Source organism: Platichthys flesus, chromosome 14 (assembly GCF_949316205.1).
Source record: "Platichthys flesus chromosome 14, fPlaFle2.1, whole genome shotgun sequence".
NCBI lineage: Eukaryota > Metazoa > Chordata > Actinopteri > Pleuronectiformes > Pleuronectidae > Platichthys > Platichthys flesus.
The window spans coordinates 19,208,725-19,228,860 of NC_084958.1; the positions used below are offsets into that span (position 1 = coordinate 19,208,725).

The 20,136-nt window shown below is 40.5% G+C and overlaps 3 protein-coding genes across 3 annotated transcripts; 1 reads left to right on the plus strand and 2 right to left on the minus strand.

Annotated features, from left to right (window-relative positions):
- Positions 1-166: 166 nt before the first annotated feature.
- pnhd (pinhead) lies at positions 167-5,380 on the minus strand. Its single transcript, XM_062405349.1, has 7 exons — positions 5,046-5,380; positions 4,383-4,478; positions 3,659-3,804; positions 3,073-3,349; positions 2,078-2,259; positions 1,095-1,153; positions 167-503 (listed from the first exon to the last, which is right to left on the minus strand). Exons 1-7 carry the CDS (start codon positions 5,095-5,097, stop codon positions 353-355), a joined length of 963 nt encoding a protein of 320 aa, XP_062261333.1. The 5' UTR covers positions 5,098-5,380; the 3' UTR covers positions 167-352.
- Positions 5,381-6,765: 1,385 nt separating this feature from the next.
- LOC133968876 (serine/threonine-protein kinase NIM1) lies at positions 6,766-13,058 on the plus strand. Its single transcript, XM_062405117.1, has 4 exons — positions 6,766-8,061; positions 8,197-8,472; positions 8,864-9,132; positions 9,325-13,058. The coding sequence occupies exons 1-4, from the start codon at positions 7,992-7,994 to the stop codon at positions 10,078-10,080; spliced, it is 1,371 nt and encodes a 456-aa protein (XP_062261101.1). The 5' UTR covers positions 6,766-7,991; the 3' UTR covers positions 10,081-13,058.
- A 59-nt stretch (positions 13,059-13,117) lies between these two features.
- On the minus strand, positions 13,118-15,526 carry ccl25a (chemokine (C-C motif) ligand 25a). Its single transcript, XM_062405118.1, has 5 exons — positions 15,438-15,526; positions 14,819-14,904; positions 14,423-14,531; positions 13,962-14,076; positions 13,118-13,722 (listed from the first exon to the last, which is right to left on the minus strand). The coding sequence occupies exons 2-5, from the start codon at positions 14,880-14,882 to the stop codon at positions 13,693-13,695; spliced, it is 318 nt and encodes a 105-aa protein (XP_062261102.1). The 5' UTR covers positions 14,883-14,904; positions 15,438-15,526; the 3' UTR covers positions 13,118-13,692.
- Positions 15,527-20,136: the final 4,610 nt, after the last annotated feature.

Genomic DNA, 20,136 nt, shown 5'->3' on the forward strand with positions numbered 1-20,136 from the left:
TCTTGTGTATCAAATCAAAGCTGGGCCACCTCACTATTTGTTTTACTGTAAAATATCATTTATTTTCCTGGTGATGTGATCTGCCCTGTTACAAACATGTGATTGAGTTCATTGGCAGTTTGGATCAAATGTTTTTCCACAGTGGTACAAGGACAATTCATTATAATGATGTGGTATCCAATTTATTTACAAAAATTATCATTTTTACATATATTACATATAATACAATAATACTTTAGAGTAGAAAAGTCCAAAAAGAAAGTCTCAGTATATGGTTTGGTCCCTGTGAGTCAGACTTCGGGAGGCCCCTGCAGGTCTTGGATGTAGTTTTTCCCACTAGGAGGCGCAGTGTTCAGGTTTGGCAAAGGCAGGACGTGATGGAGAGGACGGTGCGGATCAGTCCATGCTGGTTGAGGAAGCTGTGGCTCTCATAGCTCTGAGGGACGCAGGAGCTGGACTGTCCCTCGGCCCATAAGTGGCAGTTCCCAGGATCAGATGGATTCCTAGAGAGGAAAATATAAAAATAAATAGATTAAAATCACGTTCACCGTATTAAACAACCTCTGTATGTGCTTGTGTGTCCCATGACATAGGTTCTGTTTTTCCTTGGAAATTCCTAATAAATAATTAAACTACAGTTTCTATTAGCCAGTGTTATTACTAGAACGTAACACACGGACAAAGTTGTGTATATTATTACTTCTCTTCATCTCTTCTGTGAATTAGCAGAAATGTGTTGAGACAGAAATGAATACAATTTAAATTCTTTCTGTTCTCTTGTGTGCAAAAATTCCCTCAATCAGGCCATAAACTCCATGTCTTATGAGGTGAATCTGGAAAGTGGAACTCTTTATCTAAACTGACAGCGCTGTTGTAAAAAGCCTGCTACAATCTATGATGCTGAAAGTTTAAAAGAAGCATCGGCTGTAGGAATCCACCAGAAAGGCCAACATGCAGAGCACAGGAGGTGTCAGAGCTCACAGGCAATTGTCATGGGAGTGGCAGAGGAGGTGTGTGTCTGTCTGTGGGTCTGTGTGTGTGTGTCTGTATGTGTATGTGTGTGTGTGTCTCCACCAGCTGGGGTTCATACTTACCTGAGAAGGCATCGGTTTCCTGTAGTGCAGCCTCCCAAGCATCTGCCCACATCTATTTCCTGTGGAGAATTAGCAACACAGAGAGAGGGCAATGAGCTCACAGCTGGTCACAAATATTGACCCAGTTGAGCCGGGGGGCCAGCTGCTGTTTATCATGTTAACTGCCTGGATTCGACACCTGCAGGGGCCATTTGTGTTTGCAGTCCGCTCGCACCTCTGGGGCTGCAACACAGCAGATGACCAACAGCAGGGAGAGGGAGGAGGAAATCAGTTTCAAATCCTCTCCATCGAACCCCTTCATTTATCAGAAAATGTCCCAAATAAGGCCAGATTCATTTGTGGGTTTAAGAATGTTACATATCTGGTTGGTAGTCTTTTTCTTAAAGAGTTTGTTGAATGGGATGTACTGGATCTAAATCCTCATTTCCTCAAGACATCTCCCAGGAAAAAGTGTTCCTGCTCAGGATGTGGAGTTTGTTTTCTTTGCCATGTGATCAAGCGTCTTCTTTATAATGTTTTTTAGACCCTGATGAGGGCAAATGTGCTTTTTTCTAAATAAATTTGCACTTGGAGGAGATGTGGCCTCTGAAGCCTATTTCCTCTTCTCCATGTTCCTTGGAAGTTGGTGAAGTGGAAGAAATTCCTCCTCTGTCTCTGATTCAAAATGAGACCTGCCAGTCGGACTTGTGTATTGCTGCAGGTTGTGCATGAATAAGCAAAACATCCTGAAGTCTGTGACGTGCGGTGCCAGCCAGCGGCCAGCGGATTAGCCTGATTAAGAGCCGTCTCCCACACATGTATGTGATGAATGAAGATACTTCATTACTGTCTGGCACCAAACTCCATCCCCGTTTCCTCTCAGCTTTTCACAAAAGAGTGTGAAAGAAATGAATCGCTCGGCTGGTGTGAAGTATGCTGAGCTAATCACAGAAGAAACGAGCTCTGGTGGATGAAAATATGAGAGTTTGTGTTTCAGTGCTTACTTTTAGCCTCTCTTCTCGGACCCCATCTGCGTGAAGGACGATTTCATAGTAATACTCCACGTACGGGACCCGGTAGCAGCTTTCCTTCAGCTCGCAGGCCACCACCGTCTGGATGAGATCCACTTTGTTGGGGGTTTCCACCAGAGCGGAGTCAAACTTGGTGGGGACACAGGAGAATCCCTCTGTGAGTGATCGTTAAAGGAAATGTTAGATTTTTATGGAGGACGAAAAGTTCAGTTATGATCTGAGAATCAAACAAACAGATACATCCACAGCAGCTCTTAGATGGGCCTTTCAATGAGAGAGAAGTTTTAATTTATGTGTATTTTTCTGATGCTGTTAAATGTTTGTTTACATCAGTGATATCTGAACACTGACCTGAAACCCTGTATTTTCAATTAGACTGTGATATTCTTTTTTTTGTTGATTTAAACCAAATCCTTCAATCATGTATTTGAATGTAGCTTCTATTTGTTTCTTGCCCATGACATGGGCAAGACCTGAAGCTTGAACTATATCAGTATAGTGAACAGCAATATAACCACATAAGTTAAATGGCTTTAAATCTTTCACTCAAAGCACATCTTAATCAAGTCCTTATTCAGATATTGATATTGTTCCCTGTTACCATGCTTACACGTTAGAATATGAAATAAATTACTTGACTCAAAATGTCAAAGTTGATTAAAGGAAAGTTAAAACAATGTTTAAGTGTAAAAAACTAAACACATGTAAGACTTGTTTAAATAAATAATAAAAAAATGGGTAATTGTGAAACGTTCCTATCATATTATCAGTTTATAGAGATCATGTAAATCAATCTTTGCGTGGATGATAATTCTTTGTTTGGTTGAAAGTTAAAATTTCTAAATGAACAATTCTGCACGTGACCTGCTGTTTGTTCAGCACCACTTTCTGTTGTGATTGTTGCAAACACACACACACACGTGCACACACTCGTACACACACAAAGACACACGCACACACACACACACCTGGGAAGCCCTTGGAGCTGGAGCATCCTCCCACGTCGATGACGGCCTCGTACGGGGTCTCGGAGAAGTAGGTCTTCAGCGCCGGGACTCGGAGGCACTGACTCAGCTTGATGTCGCACTGACACTCCTGCACCACCTCCACCGCCCGGGGCCCCTCCAGCAGCAGCAGCCGTTCCACACGCATCCCGGTGGGCGCACACAGATGCTCGGCCCCGCAGGAAGGCCGCTGGGTCTGCGGCTCCGAGCTCTCCACGGCTCCGGCTTCTCGGCTCCTCAGCTTCAGGGAGGTGAAGGGAAAGTCGTTTTAATTGTTCCGGGTCACACATGTCTCAACATGTCTGAGGAATCAGATGCATTTAGTGGTTCGACTCCCACTGTATGATATCTACACCAAAATCTCCCCACTTGTATTTATTGATCAACCAAAGTGACATTTATTAATTTTATATAAAGTTGATATATAAATCAAAACTTAGTTGTCTTGATATGTTTACATTGACTTCCTTTATATCAAATCCGCCTTATCAGACAACCACACGAGTCACAATGACGCCCCCTGGTGGCGAGGCTGGGAACTGCCACTTACTTTCTTGCTCCTGAGGAACTCCAGCATGGTGGAATATTTGGAATAATCCTGCTGCCCAGTTTCATGTGAGGAGACTCTGGACGAGGCTGCTACACAGTGAGACCTGCACAACCCCACATCCACACTGACAGGGCTCCCAGAGATATCTGATGGGGGAGATGGAGAAAAAATTATCAGACATAGATAGATAGATAGATAGATAGATAGATAGATAGATAGATAGATAGATAGATAGATAGATAGATAGATAGATAGAAAGATAGATAGATAGATAGATAGATAGATAGATAGATAGATAGATATATAGTTAGATAGATACATAGATAGATGCATAGATACATATATACATAGATAGATAGATAGATAGATAGATAGATAGATAGATAGATAGATAGATAGATAGATAGATAGATAGATAGATAGATAGATAGATAGATAGATAGATAGATACATACATAGATACATACATAGATACAAAGATAGATAGATAGACAGATAGATAGATAGATAGATACATAGATACTTCAATAGATAGATAGATAGAAACATAGACACATAGATAGATACATAGATAGGTGCTATCTATGTGCTATTTGCTATTGAACAATCCAAAAATGAAAAACGAGAAGACGTCATTTTTTTAAAATTTGTACAAAAAGTAGAGAAGAAAGTGCAAAAGTGTGAAAAATGAACAAACAATCCCTGAAGGGTTGTGGAGCGTTACCTTGTCCTATGTACACAAAGTGGCTCTGTCTCTTGCAGCACATTCTCTGCGTGAACAGGTTTCGGGGATCGATGTGTTTGCCCAACACCCCGGTCACTGGAAAACACATCATTAACACACATTAGTACCATCAGTGCCGTCACATGGTAACATGTTGTATCAGTTCATTGTGTTTGTGTGTGTGTGGGTGGGGGGTGGGGGAGACATAAGCATGCAATCAAGGTTAAAATTAAGTTAAACACAAAATGCGACTGGGCAGGATTTACTTTCTTCAGGGTTGTTTGTTAATGGAAAACATTGATTATTTCAATATGTGCTACAAAAGGAAAAATGTTTTTAGAGATTATTGCCTAACTGTGTTGAAAACAAGTGTTTTATTCATTTATCCGTAATGAAAATAAGAGTTAGGAAATAATACTGAAATGTTTTATGTATGTGTTTCTCAGAGTGGTAATTTGACCTTCCTGGTGCAGTAGTCCCAAGTGAACTAAACACACACACACACACATCCCACAGCATCACATCCTCTCCACACGTTTAATCACATAACAAGGGATTAGCAAGTACATTTGAGCAGACACGGTGTTAATCCAGTGAGTGAATAGCTGCCTGGATAAAGTCACAGCAGCAGCAGCAGAGTAGAGCAAAGCAAACAGTACTTACAGGTCATGTGGAGGCCGCACAGGAGGAGAAACAACGACCAGGGTACGTCCATGGCTTTAGTCCCAAGCTGCTCCTCGGCTGCCAGATCCTGAGTGTCCCTCGGCTCAGCGGTGCCTCTGATATTTATGTGGGATCGAGCTTCAGCCCCAAATGTCACCCCGAAAAGCCAGGTCTCAGAGTGGTGTGGAGTCAAAAAGAGAAGTGAGAGCTAATCAAATTTCCATGCTGAAGGGCCGTGTGTTCTTACAGGCAGGGGCCACTTCAAAGGGAGTCTGCACAGCTCCTCTTGTTTCTGCCGCGATGGGACATCACAGTGTGTCAACCGGGCCCGAGCTCAGCCTAATGAAGGGCTTAAGTAGCCTCGAGCCATTAAAGCGTCGCTCATTCAAAGCATTAATCATCTTTTATCTCAGGGGGAAGGTGTTTAGCACCTCCGACTTAAAACAAAACCCGGCCAAAACACATAAACAGGATCAGCGTGGGGGCCCCTTGAGGCCTCCCCTTCAGAAAGCTCCAGCACCTTTGTGTTTATTCAACATGACACCAAATGGCCAGACCTCTCAGAGCTGCCCTTCAACCCTCTGCTGCTGCTCATTCCCTCCAGGGAGAAACATAGAGACAGAAAACAGGATCACCGGTGTTAAAACAGCTTCCAAACACGTAGGCCACTCCAAGTCTATGATATCTAAAACAGAAACTAAGAAACCAATACACTGGCAAAAACGACAAGAATAACTATTAGTATTTACTAATTTTTTAATCTAAAAAATAAACTCTAAATAATATCTTTTGTTTCCTTTTCGTTATGAACTACTTTCTGCTTTACTCACAGAAGAGACGTTTACAAAGTCGGCTTTTTACTGATCCGCCACTCGTGCCTTAATAAGGTGTTAGTCCTTCTTTGAAGTGTTGATGTGATTCCCTCATTTTCTGTGGGATCAACGGATCATCGTTCAGAGAGCCGTCGGCACTCAGACACCTTGATTAGTGTGATGCCCGCAGCGGTTTCCATTGTTGAGTCCTTTCACTCAGCTACAACAAATCTTACTGAAACTCCATCATAATCCTGGTCAAACCCACATTCACTCATACTTGATTTAATTATGTAGATCCCATGATATTCTGTCGATTGAGTCAAAACTCTATAAAGTTGATCAAAAGTAGTTATTTTGAATCCTAGGTTTTGGGGCCTTAAAGGGTCACGGCTGATAATAAGAATAAACTGTGGACTCTTTATGTCCATATGCAGTTTTAATTCAGAGGTCATCAGGGGTCGCAGGTTATCAAGTTTGAGAATAGATTAACCAGTTTTTTAAATCACTTTTGAATCAGTTTGAATTGTTTTTTTTTTATATTAATTTTAGCCAAAGATTTATGTGTGCTCTCTGTTTTTATTTGATTAGCTAGGTTTCAGTATGTTTGTGTGTCCTTGCTTGTATTTATATTTAAAACATTTGTGTGGAGCTTTCATGTGTCACATGATCTTCCTCCGCAGATAAAGTTTAATGGTGCTACAGATTCTTACAAATTCCCCCCTCTCTGAGCACTTATAACTGGATTAAACGCTGACATTTAAAGTTCAAATTTTAACAAGGAAACAATAGTCAAACAAGAAAATAAACATTTGAACATCTGCAATTCTTCAAATGCCATTTTTAATCCAACAGAAAGCACCAGAGCTTGTGAACTGTTCGGTTCAAGGACAAGAATAAACTGTCAGTCCCCACAATATTGTTATCTATTGAAACTATAGGAATTCACAATCTACAGAGGCACCACCTTGTCAATTTGAATACTTTGAATACTAATCAGCATCAGTTTATTGATTTTAAAGTAGATATAAAGCCCAAATCTACGAATTTCTAAATATGTTTTGATATTAAATTGAGTTGTCAACATGCAAAGGGGTTTAACACCAATTCAAACAGGCCTGGTGTAAATGTTCTGACATCTCAAATGCATTTGTAATCTCTTCCTCATTCATCAGTCGTCTTCATCACAGATAGTGAACTGCACATTGACTTCCTGTTTCCAGATGAGTCTCCTCGGATCTTGCATATTTTTCTATTCAGCCTCTTTTCTCCTTTGACTTTCATTCAGCAGTGCACGTGCTCAGATAGTCACTGTGGTTCTGATTGGATTACGATGACTCATCTGCAGCATGAAGCTTATGCCCAATGACTGCATCACAATCCTTGTGTCCAGGTTGGGGACAGAGGTGGACAGAAGTGATGGGGGTAGTTCATCAGTACCTGGACCTTCTGGCCTTGTGTCTCTGTCTGTTGTCATTCTCAGTGCTCAGGTCAATGTGTTACTGTGTCTTCCCGTCCTGTGTGCTCTCCTTTAAGGTTCCGGTTGAGTCAATGAAGATTAAATTGCTGTTTTTTGGTTTTGATTTGGTGGAAAATGACAAAATAATTGAATTTCCATACGTTATCAGTGCATCCTTCATCAATACTTTGCTTTAACATCAAGCAGTTGAACTAGGTCGAGTGGTATCACCACCGTCCTTCAGTCCACTGACCCCTAGCACGGTTTATAAGCAGCACATATAATCCCATCAGTGTCCTGTTCCTGCCCCTGTATCAGCCTCCATGTTCCAGTCTAGGGGTTAAAGAAGCCTCTGTAAAGCTTGTCTATTGTCTGTGTGTGTGGGTGGAGTCCGACACTGTGGGATTACAGGCCTGTAGGTCTGGATTATACATCAGGAGACAATGGTGCAGCACAAGGAAAAGAGCTGTCGTGGACCAGCGGTGGTAGAACAGCTTCTGGACCAGAGCAACTTTATTGGAGCAAGTTCTCTGATGCATGCCGATGCTTTTGAACTCAAACTATGAATCTTACATTGTTTGTTTTCTGTAGTTTTTGGTTCATGGACATTTACCGTCTCGGTTTTCCTATTTTTGGATTTAGAACATCTCCAAACCCTCAGATTCTGCAGGAATAATGTATTTGCAGAACAGGAATAACGCTATCAACACAGAGAGGAGCAGGAAGAACCTAAAAGGCAAAACATGTGAGTACAGACGCATCCCTACATTTATATTGTAGGATCTGGTAATTTCTGCATACACTTTTATTCCATCCAATATAATGAAGTTCATACATATTTCAAAATCGTCTCTGTTGCATCTCATCATCTCAACCTCAGGGACTCACTTGAAGACGCCTCCACCTCAGGAGGGGATCCTCACCCTGTTGCCCACGAAGGGGGACAACAGGCTGGAGGCAAAGGAGAACGTGGCAGAGGAGCGGGAGTCAACGCAGCGCACAGCTTTTGGGAAGGCCTTCTACGACCTGACCCATTCGGAGAGGGTGATGAACGACCTGTCGTTTGGAAGGAGGGTGGGGCTTTATGAGCTGAGAGGGCAGATCGGCTGTGGCAACTTCTCCGAGGTCCGACTGGGAATACATGACCTGACTAAAGGTGAGATGCTGGATGTTCTTTACTCCGGTTTCTACAGCTTCAGTGATCCAACATGCGGCTAGATTAGACTGCGGCTAAATGATTGTTTTTGGTCACAGGGTCAAATATCTGTGCATTTTACTAAAACTGCTTATGTTTCTATTTGGAGAATATTTGTTTTGTTTTTGAAATGTTGCCTTTAGTGTCTGGAAAGATGCTCTATAAAGTGGCTGAGGGGGGAAAGCGGGTCACCCTCTAACCAGAAGGACGTTAGATCAATGCCAGTCTGCAGAAGTGTCCTTGGGCAAATGACTAAACAAATTACAATAAATCTGTCAAAGTGATGAAAAGGCTGCGCCCACATGCCACAGAGTGAAATGTGTTTGTCCCCTGTCCTGTCTCCGTCTCACAGAGCGAGTGGCAGTTAAAGTTCTGGATAAGGTTCGTCTGGACAAGCGCTCACAGACGCTCTTTGCCTCTGAAATCTCCTGCATGGAGAAGCTGGCCCACCCCAACATAGTGCGGCTGTATGAGGTGGTGGAGACCTTCAGGAGGCTCCACCTGGTCATGGAGTACGCCAGCGGAGGAGAGCTATTCTCGCGTATCAGCACCAGGGGGCGCCTGTCTGATCTGGAGAGCAAGCTGTTGTTTTCCCAGGTCCTGTCTGCTGTCAAGCATATGGTCAGTCAACAGTAGCTTGTAGGTGAACAATGATATCAGTGTATTCTAGCATGAAAATGAAAGACAGAGGGGCCGTTATTAACAATATCATACAAAAAAAAGTTAAATAAAGTTTCATGTGACTTTCCCTTTCAAGAAAACTGAATCTAACAATCTCAAACATTCCTCCTTTTTTTATTTCTCTTTTTCCAGCATGACAGTAATATTGTGCACCGGGACCTGAAGGCAGAGAACGTTTTCTACACCAACACTTGCTGCATTAAAGTGGGCGACTTTGGTTTCAGCGTCTTCTGCTGCCCCAGCGACGTCCTCCACACGTTCTGTGGCTCTCCACCTTACGCCGCCCCCGAGCTCTTCAAGGGGAGGGGCTATATAGGTCGATATGTGGATATGTGGGCGCTGGGTATCTTGCTTTACTTCATGATGACCGCCACCATGCCATTCAAAGCTACAAACACCAGGAGACTGAAATGTTGTATCCTGCAGGGCTCTTACGCCATCCCCTCCTACGTACCTGAATCCTGCCAGGAGGTCATCAAGGGCCTCCTGAGGCCGGTGCCTGTTGATCGCCTCACGATGGCACAGATCATGTCCAGTGATTGGATGAGAGGCCTAGAGTACCCCCAGGCGTTTCCCTCCTATAGCTCTACTCCCTCACATCTGGCCGAGCCCACCCGCATCCTCAGCCCCGATGAACTACATGTGAAGGCGGCGCTGGAGGATCTCGGCATCACCAGGGCTCACCTCCTCAACAGCAGCGTGGACCTGAGGAGCCCCGTGTGCGGCACCTACCGGATTATACTGCATCGCATTCAGAAGAGGAGGTGTGTGGAGGCTGTGGGACACAACCAGCAGTGCATGAGGGAATCTCAGAACAGACTCCGATGGAGAGTGGACTCGGACGGACCATTGAATGAACACAACTCTGTTGTCTGTGTCATCATGTAGCACTTTGGACCACGTGCTTCTTTGACTTCTTCCAAAGAGTTTGATGTGACAGTTTGTGAGGAGAGGTGTGGAGCTGGAGCCAGGAGGCCAAGCTCAGTTTGTCCAAAGGTTAAACTTATATCTATATCTACGATAGTTTTTTATTGTTGTATATTTGATAACTGTGCAAACATCATTACCAGAGCAATCATTATATGGGAATAGGCAAACATATATTACTGTGGCAATCATTAATGTAATATAAATAAAGATATACAAATACAGTATAGAGTTGGTTAAAATGTGACCAGCAGCACACATCAATAATTTTTTTAAGGTGGACCTGTCAATTTCACTTCCTACACTTGTCTTGCCTTCACATGATATGACACCATTGTAGATGTTACACAAACAGATGCACAAACTCCATGTTTAACACAAGTTCATGAGACGGTTCTTTTGGTCGTACTCTAGCAGAACAGCCATCAAATATTGAATGAATCCTTTAGCAGATTTCACCAGATTCTTGGTGAAGCTCAAAGGACAGAACATGGTTTCACTTTTGATTCTGGCGTTGAGGAGGTGTCGCTGATTCCCCGTGAATGAAAGTTCAGCCCGGAGACACATTCTGTGACAACTTCCAACATGTTCTGAGATTATTTGAAATGAAGGGAAACTCAAAGCCCTCGAGGCTCAGGTTGCCACGAATGCGGAAATAAAAACCATAAGTTTCTTTATTACACTTTTTTAAATTATATCAATGATGATCAGGGAAATGCCAATCAGGTCAAAGGTCAACAACGATGCTTCTGAATAGCGTTCTTACATTTTCAATACATTTCAACACTTTGGTTTTCGTCCAGACTTTGTAGATGAATCCGTGGTAAAAAGTTTGATAATTTTTTCCACTCATCCATAACTAATTAAATTCTTAATGATGAATGAATTCTCATAAATGCTTAACATCAATTTAGCATTATAGTAGATACAGTTAACAAACAAATAAATAAGCAGGGGCAACATATTTTGATGTTTCTTCTAGTTTTAAACGTATTTATAAATAATTAAGTATAAAACATTTAATTTTTCCTTATTTTAAAGCAAAGACATGAACAAAATCTGTCCCAGAATTTTCTTGCTGACATTCTATTTAAATTGGGATGCTGAGTTTACAAAACAAATTTGGTCTTTGTGATTTAAAAACTAATGAATGTTATTATATTTTAGACAGGGTCATTATAATTTGATTAAATGTAAACACTTATGTTTATGTGCAATTTTTAATAATTTATATTTATTAATATTTTATATTTATACAACCCAGGAAATGTCTTTAAAAGTATAAGCAGTTAACAGATGTCTGCAACATTTACTTAACTGCAAGATTCATAGTATACATGAATATATATATATATATATATATACAAATACTCATATGCATATGAGCTAAAGTAGCAGCTATGACATGATGATAGAGAAATGATAATAAACATAATGTGATTTCACTTTGTGATGTGCTGTGATTTATGGCAGCTTTCCCTTTTTTATTGCCCTTTCTAGACTCATAGGAGTCAAGATGACAGGTCAGTCTTTGGATTTATGTTCACTCTAATTTCCAAAGCTTTTTTATGCCATTAAGGTGAAAGAGATGAAACAATAGGAAACAAGTATGTGCCGTGACTTCTATTGGTTTTATTTCAGTTTTTAAAACCTGCCGCGACATGTAACAGCCTCACTTTCTCTTCTTCTGATTTATACGTGTTCAAACATCCCATTCCCTGTAATTCATCACATTTGTTGCAGCCTAAAGTGATTTTCCCATATATTGTTTTCCTGTCTCATACTTTCCTTTCACGTTTTTTTCTCCGCTTTATGAAAGACTGCCCAGATTTCTGCTTATGATGCCAACCAGCCATTTATTTCTTTCTCTCCATGCATTCGAGCGTTGACGTGTTGTTTTGATAAACACAAGAAGAAACTGGGTCTCAGCTCATATATCTTTCCCAAGCTGCAGCCAGATTCCCGAAGGTGGTGAGTCTACTTGTCAAACTTTTTGAAGTATAAGAGGTATATGCCATTAATGCCAGTAAAATAAGTATAAATCACCTTTGCCTAGGCAGCATAAAACAAATACTTTGGGCATTAAAGATTTTTTAAATGTTGATTGCGCAACTTAAAAATAAAAACTCTTACCTCGTACTCATGTGCAGGTCCAGATCTGGAGAGCAGATGTGTTAATACCTGTCTGATAAATAGACATCAATACATGAACTGCAGGATTGTATGATAGCAAATTGCAAGATGAAGCCTCTGCATGGCCCCAATGTGTGGAAATCATCAATGTGCACATATACAAACAGTGTGTTGCTCACAGAGAGATTGTATCAGCTGCATGTCCCTGCAGTTCTTCTGAATGCTCTTGGAGATGAGAGGGTGATGCTCATGTTGGCTGTAAATCAACACACCAGAAGACTTCACATGTGCTACCTGTTGTCTCTCTGCAGAGGTTCCTTGGAATCATTCTACTGAGTCAATGAGCTGTAGCCTACAACCCCTGCAAAGCAAAACAACTGCAATGAACACACGTCTGATAAGATTTTAAAGTGGGACACACACTCAAATAACAACTATGGAAAATATTCATCCGTTCATTTTTTGTGTTCAGTGTTTAATTTTGATAATATCAAGTGATTTATAAGATAAATAAAGCTGGTATGGTTTGTATTTGTGCTTTTCCAGTCCTGATATGACTCTAAGCTCTGTTCACATGCACATTCATACAGTGCAGTTATGTGCAGCAATTCCTCCATCACACAACAGCACGTGGAACGAAGGTGTAAGGCATCGAACCACCGACTTGCTGGTTTGCGGACGATCTGTTTTTGTTTGAAGCCCCATGAACACAGAGTGAAGTCAGTAGAGCTTTTTAAAGCTTCTTACACAATATGATGATTATTATGATTAAAATCCATACTCTGAATATTCTAAAGTGTACAATAAGGTGTAGAAATTAATGCAAATAACACAATTAAAAGAAAGATATAAGACAACTTTGAACTTGTTTGGTTTAATAATGCTTTTATTTGAACACACACTACAAAATACAACAAAACCTGAATACAAAATATATGAAAATATAGACATTTTGAAATGAACACAGGAGATTCTCTTTTATTATGACACACTTTGCAGAAACTATTTAAGCAATTGGTCTTTGCATACACACACATATTCCATAGAAGCACGGGTACGTCACACAAGAAATGTCTTATTAATTACAAGTGTTTAGATTCCATCACCATTTGTGTGATTAAGCAGCTTATTGAAAATCTGAAAGGCGAGAACAGGCTCTCACTGAAGCAGCTGTTGAATGTGTCTATTTATTTGAAAGCATCATCTGGAGACCACTCAGTCACATCCGCCGTTCAACCCCCGGAGAACAAAGTTTTTTTTATCCACACAAGCTTTTGACCCTCATCCTTCTGGAAAGTGAAACAAAAGATATGATGCTCCAGGATTTGGCAAACCTCCTCAACTGCCTGCCAGTCAGATGCCATAAAACCACCACTGTTGCTCAATGTTAAGATTTGCCAGAGGGCGGAGGGACACACGCGAGGCAGCAGGCCGACGCCCTCAGCCTCTGTTCTTCTGCAGTCGATAGGGCTGTGAAGGGTAAACACATCCAAAGTTCATTTTAAAAGGTCGATCTGCACAAATCCCTGTCTTCTATAAGAGAACAAATCTGTCAGTGCAGTCAAAGTATTTCAAAGTACTTTCTAGTGGAGCAACTAACTGTAATCTAACTTAAAAAAACAGATCTCAATACAAAAACTCGCACTGAAAATAAGAAGATCCTAATGGAGAGGAATGAAGTGCTACAACTATCGTCAGTGTAAACTCACCCGTCTCCCGGGTCTTTTGCCATATCTTCCCATTTGGTCGATCTTATCCATCAGATTCTGGACCCATGACTCTTTGGGGTTGGTGCAAAACACACGCCCCCTCTTCATGATGAAGCTACACAATCATTGAAACAGAAACAACAAGCCAATGAGAAATAAGAAGAATAAAAAAAAAAGACTGGAAAATCTTTTTAAACATATTTTTATTGAATTTGAAGAAGAAAATACACAAAAGTGATTGATAGGAATCAGCGACGGAATCAATGAGGCAAAATATCTACACACTGTCTTCATATATACTCACATGCTCACACATACTCGCACACACACACTTAGTCATTAAAGTAAGTGTCAGGAGATCATGGAGCTGGTTACAGACAAACTCTGGAAAGCCTAATGTATTTTCTACATGTCCTAAAGTTGTGTGAGCTGCACACTCTTGGAGGTGGACGTGTACTCACATCACAGCAGGGATGTTGCAGCCGCCGTCCTGCTCCTGCAGTCTGTAACCCACTGCATGTCTCTGGCTTATGTGTTTCACATACTTCAGACAGCAGTCTTCATAGGACACTGAGGGATCAGAAATCCCCAAGTCAGGAGTCTGGTAAAATCCAGTTCCACGTAATCACAGTATAATATGTATTATATGACATAGATAAAGTACATGAGTCGTTTAATCAAAAGGAAGTTTGCACAATCAGGAAGAGCTGAAAGTGCAATAAACATGAGTGAGGGCACATCAACCCACGCAGGTACAACTAAATCTCACTGGTCCTTTCATTTTATTAGTCTGTTTGTCCACAGCTCTCTATTGCGTCCTGTCAATGTGACACTGCCGTCCGTCCACAGCCTCTTACCTTGTGCCAGCGTGAGACAGACACAGGACAGTCCCAGCAGGAGGATCGTCAGGTAGAACCGCATGGTGCCGTCGGTAGTTTCGGCTCTGAGAGGAGGAGAATTATAATATTTACTTTATGGCTCCTGCCACTCCTCTTGTGCCCACATCTGAAACAATGAACCTTGAACTTTGTGTCAAATTCAATCTGTTTAATCTCGCTGTCCTTTCACTTCTGATGATTTCTTAACCCTACTTCAGTCAAGATTTTACTGAACAAATCCCAAACACATTTGTATTTTCCACGTCCGTTGTCTGCAAATGTTTCCTGTATTTAGATTTGATTAAGTCACTCAGTTAAAAAAAAAAAACTTTTGATTTAACACGGATCAAATGTTGCATATTTAGATTGTGATAAAGTGCATTAAATTGTGCTGTTATCGGTAGGTAAATAAATACAGAAGAAATAAATGAAGTTAAAAAAAAATAAACATCTTTTCCACAAGTTCTAAATACAAATAAAACAGAAAATAAAGTTTACAGACATACATTACGTAGTTTAAAATATTAATATCGTTGAGCGACGTCCTGATAGTTCAGATTCCTTTCTCGCTTCTTGTCATAGTTTCACATTTACTCACCTCTATTGCTCAAGGTGTCGTCTGCAGCGCTCTCGTCTTGCATCTATCAACTTGTGCAGGCGAGGCGCTCTTATGTGGCTCTGAGCTGGATATCATATTTCCATAAATTACCTCACCTTTGCACCTCAGCTCATTTTCCCCTTTTCTCCCCCCCTCCTCCCCCCGGAGCTCATGACAGACAGATGAAGACTTTGATGTGTTGCTGAATACAAATATTACAATTTTACCAAGTATACCTTTACGTTAAATAGTGGAATCATAAAGCAGACCTGGACATGTTTATGATTTAATTGAATGAATCAAACATTAAAAGATTCATTTTTGGGCATGAAAGTGAACATTTGTATTATTATACATTTTTCACCATTAACTCGTGTGTTGCCTCAGGTCGTTGTAATTGGAGCCCGGCCTGTTGACGTCTCACAAGGTTTGAAAGTAACCTCACGCAGGAATATTCCTCCTCACATAAAGGCTATTGAATAAAGTTGTTAAGTGCACTCAGTCTTACGCAACATGTTCTCAAACCTCATCCAAGAAGTTGTGCTTGTCCAGTCCTCGCTCCTGAAAACAGCTTTGAACATGCAGGGGATGGGATAACAGACAATTGTCCTTTTGTGAAAAGATGTACCTGTTAAATCTGATCCTGCAGAACTCATTGGCTTTGTACACTATAATTCTAAAGCTTTTGAAAAGACAGTGAACAAATTTCCTATAAAAACAACATTATTAAAAGTCAATTCCTGTGTTGTTGTTGTTTGTATACAACCAAACGGATAAATAATGACTGATAATACAATAACATGTGATATTAGCTTATATAATGTTAAAAACATAAATATTTCTATTTAGATTTTTCGATGAGTTCTCAGCTGACATCCTACCTCTGTCTTTATTTCTTCGACACAACACAAGTCAACAGTGTTTTGTTGTGTGCAGCACAAAGTTAGTAACAGGTGAAGTGTCACTGTTACACATTTACTCTTAATTGTGTGTGGAAATCCCCACAAGTTGTATCAGGCCATAAACTAAAGCTTTATCTATTGTTCTTAGGAGCAACACAGGTCACCTGGCACCTGAACATATGGCATCCCTCCCCCCCCGCCCCATCAGAAGGAGACTGGTATGATATGATCTATGATCATTGTTTTATGACACAAATCACTTCCTCCATGATAATCCAGGAAACCTACTTTGAGGAAACTTGGGAGAAATGGAAAAGTTATATTTCACAAAAACGCCCTTCTTTAGTCTAAATTGTTTTTGATGCACTAAAGAACGTATGTATGCATGTTGGTAATATGTAAATATCTTTTGTTTATTTAATAGTTGTATTATTGATATTATTTATTATCATTACTATTATTTCTCTCTGTATTATTAGTAATTCTATTATTATTATTATTATTTTTGTTTCTCCAAAATTATGGGAAACAAAAAAACATATGTTACATATCTTTACGTTAAAACTAAGCTAAATGGATCACTCTGTAAAAGGCACATAGCTGAGGATGTCTGTGTCGAGTAAGTGACTCCAATAAAAGAATAAATCAAGTGGTAGACCCATTTTGATCCTCTGCGCTGACAGGAAGCCACAAATGATAAGTCAATAAGTCATCATCACTGCATATTAATGCAAATATATAAAAGAGAGGTGTCAGATATGTCAACATCGGTGATATCAGGTTTCTATTCTAATTACTTAATTGCTGTGTGTTTGAAACTTATGTCAATGTACTCTGCAGCTTGATTGACTTTAAGGGGCCGTTGGGTTCTCCTCGGTTGACTGTGCTTTACTGAGAACCATTCTGTTTGAAAAACAAACTAGTTCAACAACAAAAGCTTGTTGACTGTTATGCTCGTCTGTATTCTCAGCGTAACTCTGATGTGTGAAACTTCAGAAGCGCAGATATTTGAACTTTCCTCCCCTGAGTCATGTTGTGTTCTGTCAGTTGAGAAACTTAAAAAAAAGACTTGTCAGCATTGTCATGGTGCGTATCCTGCACAGCTTTCCCTTTTCATTCCTGAAAATAAAACTGCTGTGCTCTCTTTGTTGAACACTTAGTGACAGATACTAATGAGCCCTGTGTGCCTGAGTGGTCATCGGATAGCACCCTTCACTGTTTATACACTCACCAGCATTCACACCCCCACTGCTTAGGCCCAATGAGGCATTTCATGGACCTGCCCTCCTCGTTTCCTTAGCCTGCAGGAAACTTCTGCTCACTCCAGTTGTTTACTACACTGCTGCTGCAGAACCCTACGAGTGGGCATCATGAAGTGCACAAGGAATCTGCAAATTTCCTGTTTCTTCTCACTTACCGCCCAGGCTCTGAGGCGGTGCAAATACATTTAACTTAATGTGTTTTATTGCAGAATTACCTCAGTGTTTTATGCCTCGTGGGTTTGAGCCTCATGAAAGAGATCTGACTGTTTCTTGGCAAAGCAACCTGTGACTTTGACAAGAGAAAAAAATGATAGTTGGCTGTGATTATCTCTGTTCCTGGTTGTGATTGTGAAATTTGGCATTGAGCTGTCGGGAGAGATGATGGTCCACTGCCTAGGGTAGCGAGGCCGTGTCATGATACACTGCACTGCCTTCAGCGTTCCATTCATACAATGAATGTTGTTTCATCTCTCTGTGGTTGCTGTTGTTTTTGAGTGCATGTGAAGGAAGACGTCCATGAAGCCATTTATCATTGTGTAAGAAACATTACTTTTGCACCTGGTAGAAAACAACTCAAGCGTACATGAGGACAGAGCTGCCTGAATATTTAATATTTACTACTGTTTCAACCAATCTGTTTGTAAACAGCCTGTGTCAACAAGGGAAACAATCATCAAAAGTATTCAGTTTCCAAACTTTCTTATGTATCGTACTTTATTGATGAGAAGAAAAAGTCTACTAAACATAGTATACAGTCAGAAGGCACAAGGTATATAGGATGTGACTAGCCCTAACCCTAACCCTAAACCGGAAGGTTAGTTAAGGTCAGGTTTAGGTTAGGTTAGATAAGATTAGATAAGATTAGATAAGATTAGGTTAGGTTAGGTTAGGCTATGTTAGGTCAGGGCTGGGTTAGCTTAGGTTGGGTTAGCTTAGATCATGTTAGCTTCGGTCAGGTTTGATTATGGCATTGGCATTGCATCGTATCCCCTTCGACATAAAAAAAAAATCAGATTCAAAATTTTAAATTTGAACTTTTATTTGTGGCTAAATTGCTAATTGTCTAGCTGGTACTCTGCACCATCCTGGGGGCAGTTTTCAAGCTATCGCATTAGCTTTTCATTCAGATTTAGCCGTCACTCAGCTGTTCTGCATAGTATCGACAAGATGTGTTCACACATGATACTGCTCAGTAGATAAGATCAGGCGTATTAAATAATATCACAGAAGATGGTTTTGAGGTTAAAAGAAAGAATGTCCGCATCATAATTATCCCCATATCGCTTACAGTCAAATTCCCCTGGATTATACATGAAAAATGTGCAATGAACATTTAGCTTTATTATAATCAGAGTTCAGTAGGAATTAATGTCCTTGGCCTGCTACCAATTGATATAAAGTAAGTAACCGATAAACAGTGGACATTGGACGTATCGTACGGCGGTGATGGGTTCATAAAAAAAAAGAAATGAAAGGAAAACTGTTATAGCTCGAAGTACAAGCCGTGCTCTTCTGGCAGATGAGGGCCGTGTGTGGCAAACAGCAGAAACACATGCAGCAGCTTGTCTGCAAACTGAGTCCTGCCTGAAGCAAAAAATTGTCTTTCTGCAAACTTTGGGTCACTGTTGAGCAATACAGCGTCTCAAGAAATGTTCTCTTTTCACTTTTCCTTCACCATAATTTGAACCAACAAAACAAACAGGCAGTTCATGTTTATTTCTGTGTGCTGTACTTGTCCAGTAAATTCTGCCCAAGCCCGGTTTCTTTATGAGACTGAGGGAGAAGGTCAGAGCAGGAAAAAAGGTTTTTACTCTTCAACAGAGAAGCTACAATTGTTATCACTGATTGAATATCTTTACCGCAAGGTCATAACAAGATGATCTGATTATTGCAGTTCCCTTTTATAATGATACGAAGTCAATTTAGCTAATTTTTTGGTGTTTTTAGTTGGTCTGGAAATTACAAAAATAAGATATGCATCTATCTCAATTAAAAGTTGGAATTAAACCGTTTTTGGCCCAATGAACCCAGTCTCATGTTTACAACATACTGGTGCTGAATTTCATGAAGCTTATCTCAGGTTACTGGAGGACAAAGAAGACGGTTTTACATCCCCCCTTGATTTAATGCGAACACAGGAAATCAGGAACATTTGATATTCATAAGTGTGTGAAACTTGGTGCAGCCTGTCTGGCCTTGGTCGAGGTATGTGCTAAGGCCCACCTTAGTGTTATCTTATGTTGTGTTGTGTTGATAGAGCGTAAAAGGAAAATCAGTGGTTTTAAAAAGACCTCGGTGAGAAGTTTTACTCACCCTGATAGCTATCTTGATCTGTGAAAGTTAATCTCAAGATTTAAATGCTAATTTGCCCTCTGGTGGAAGGCGCGTTGACCTACATTCTCAGTACGACGGGCATTTACCCATGCAGAGCAGCAGAAGAGCACAACACTGTCTGTACGCAGCACAAATCAAATGAAAGTAGTTTGATCAAACACAAATGTCAGATATCAATGCTCAAAATGAAAAGCTGTTCAC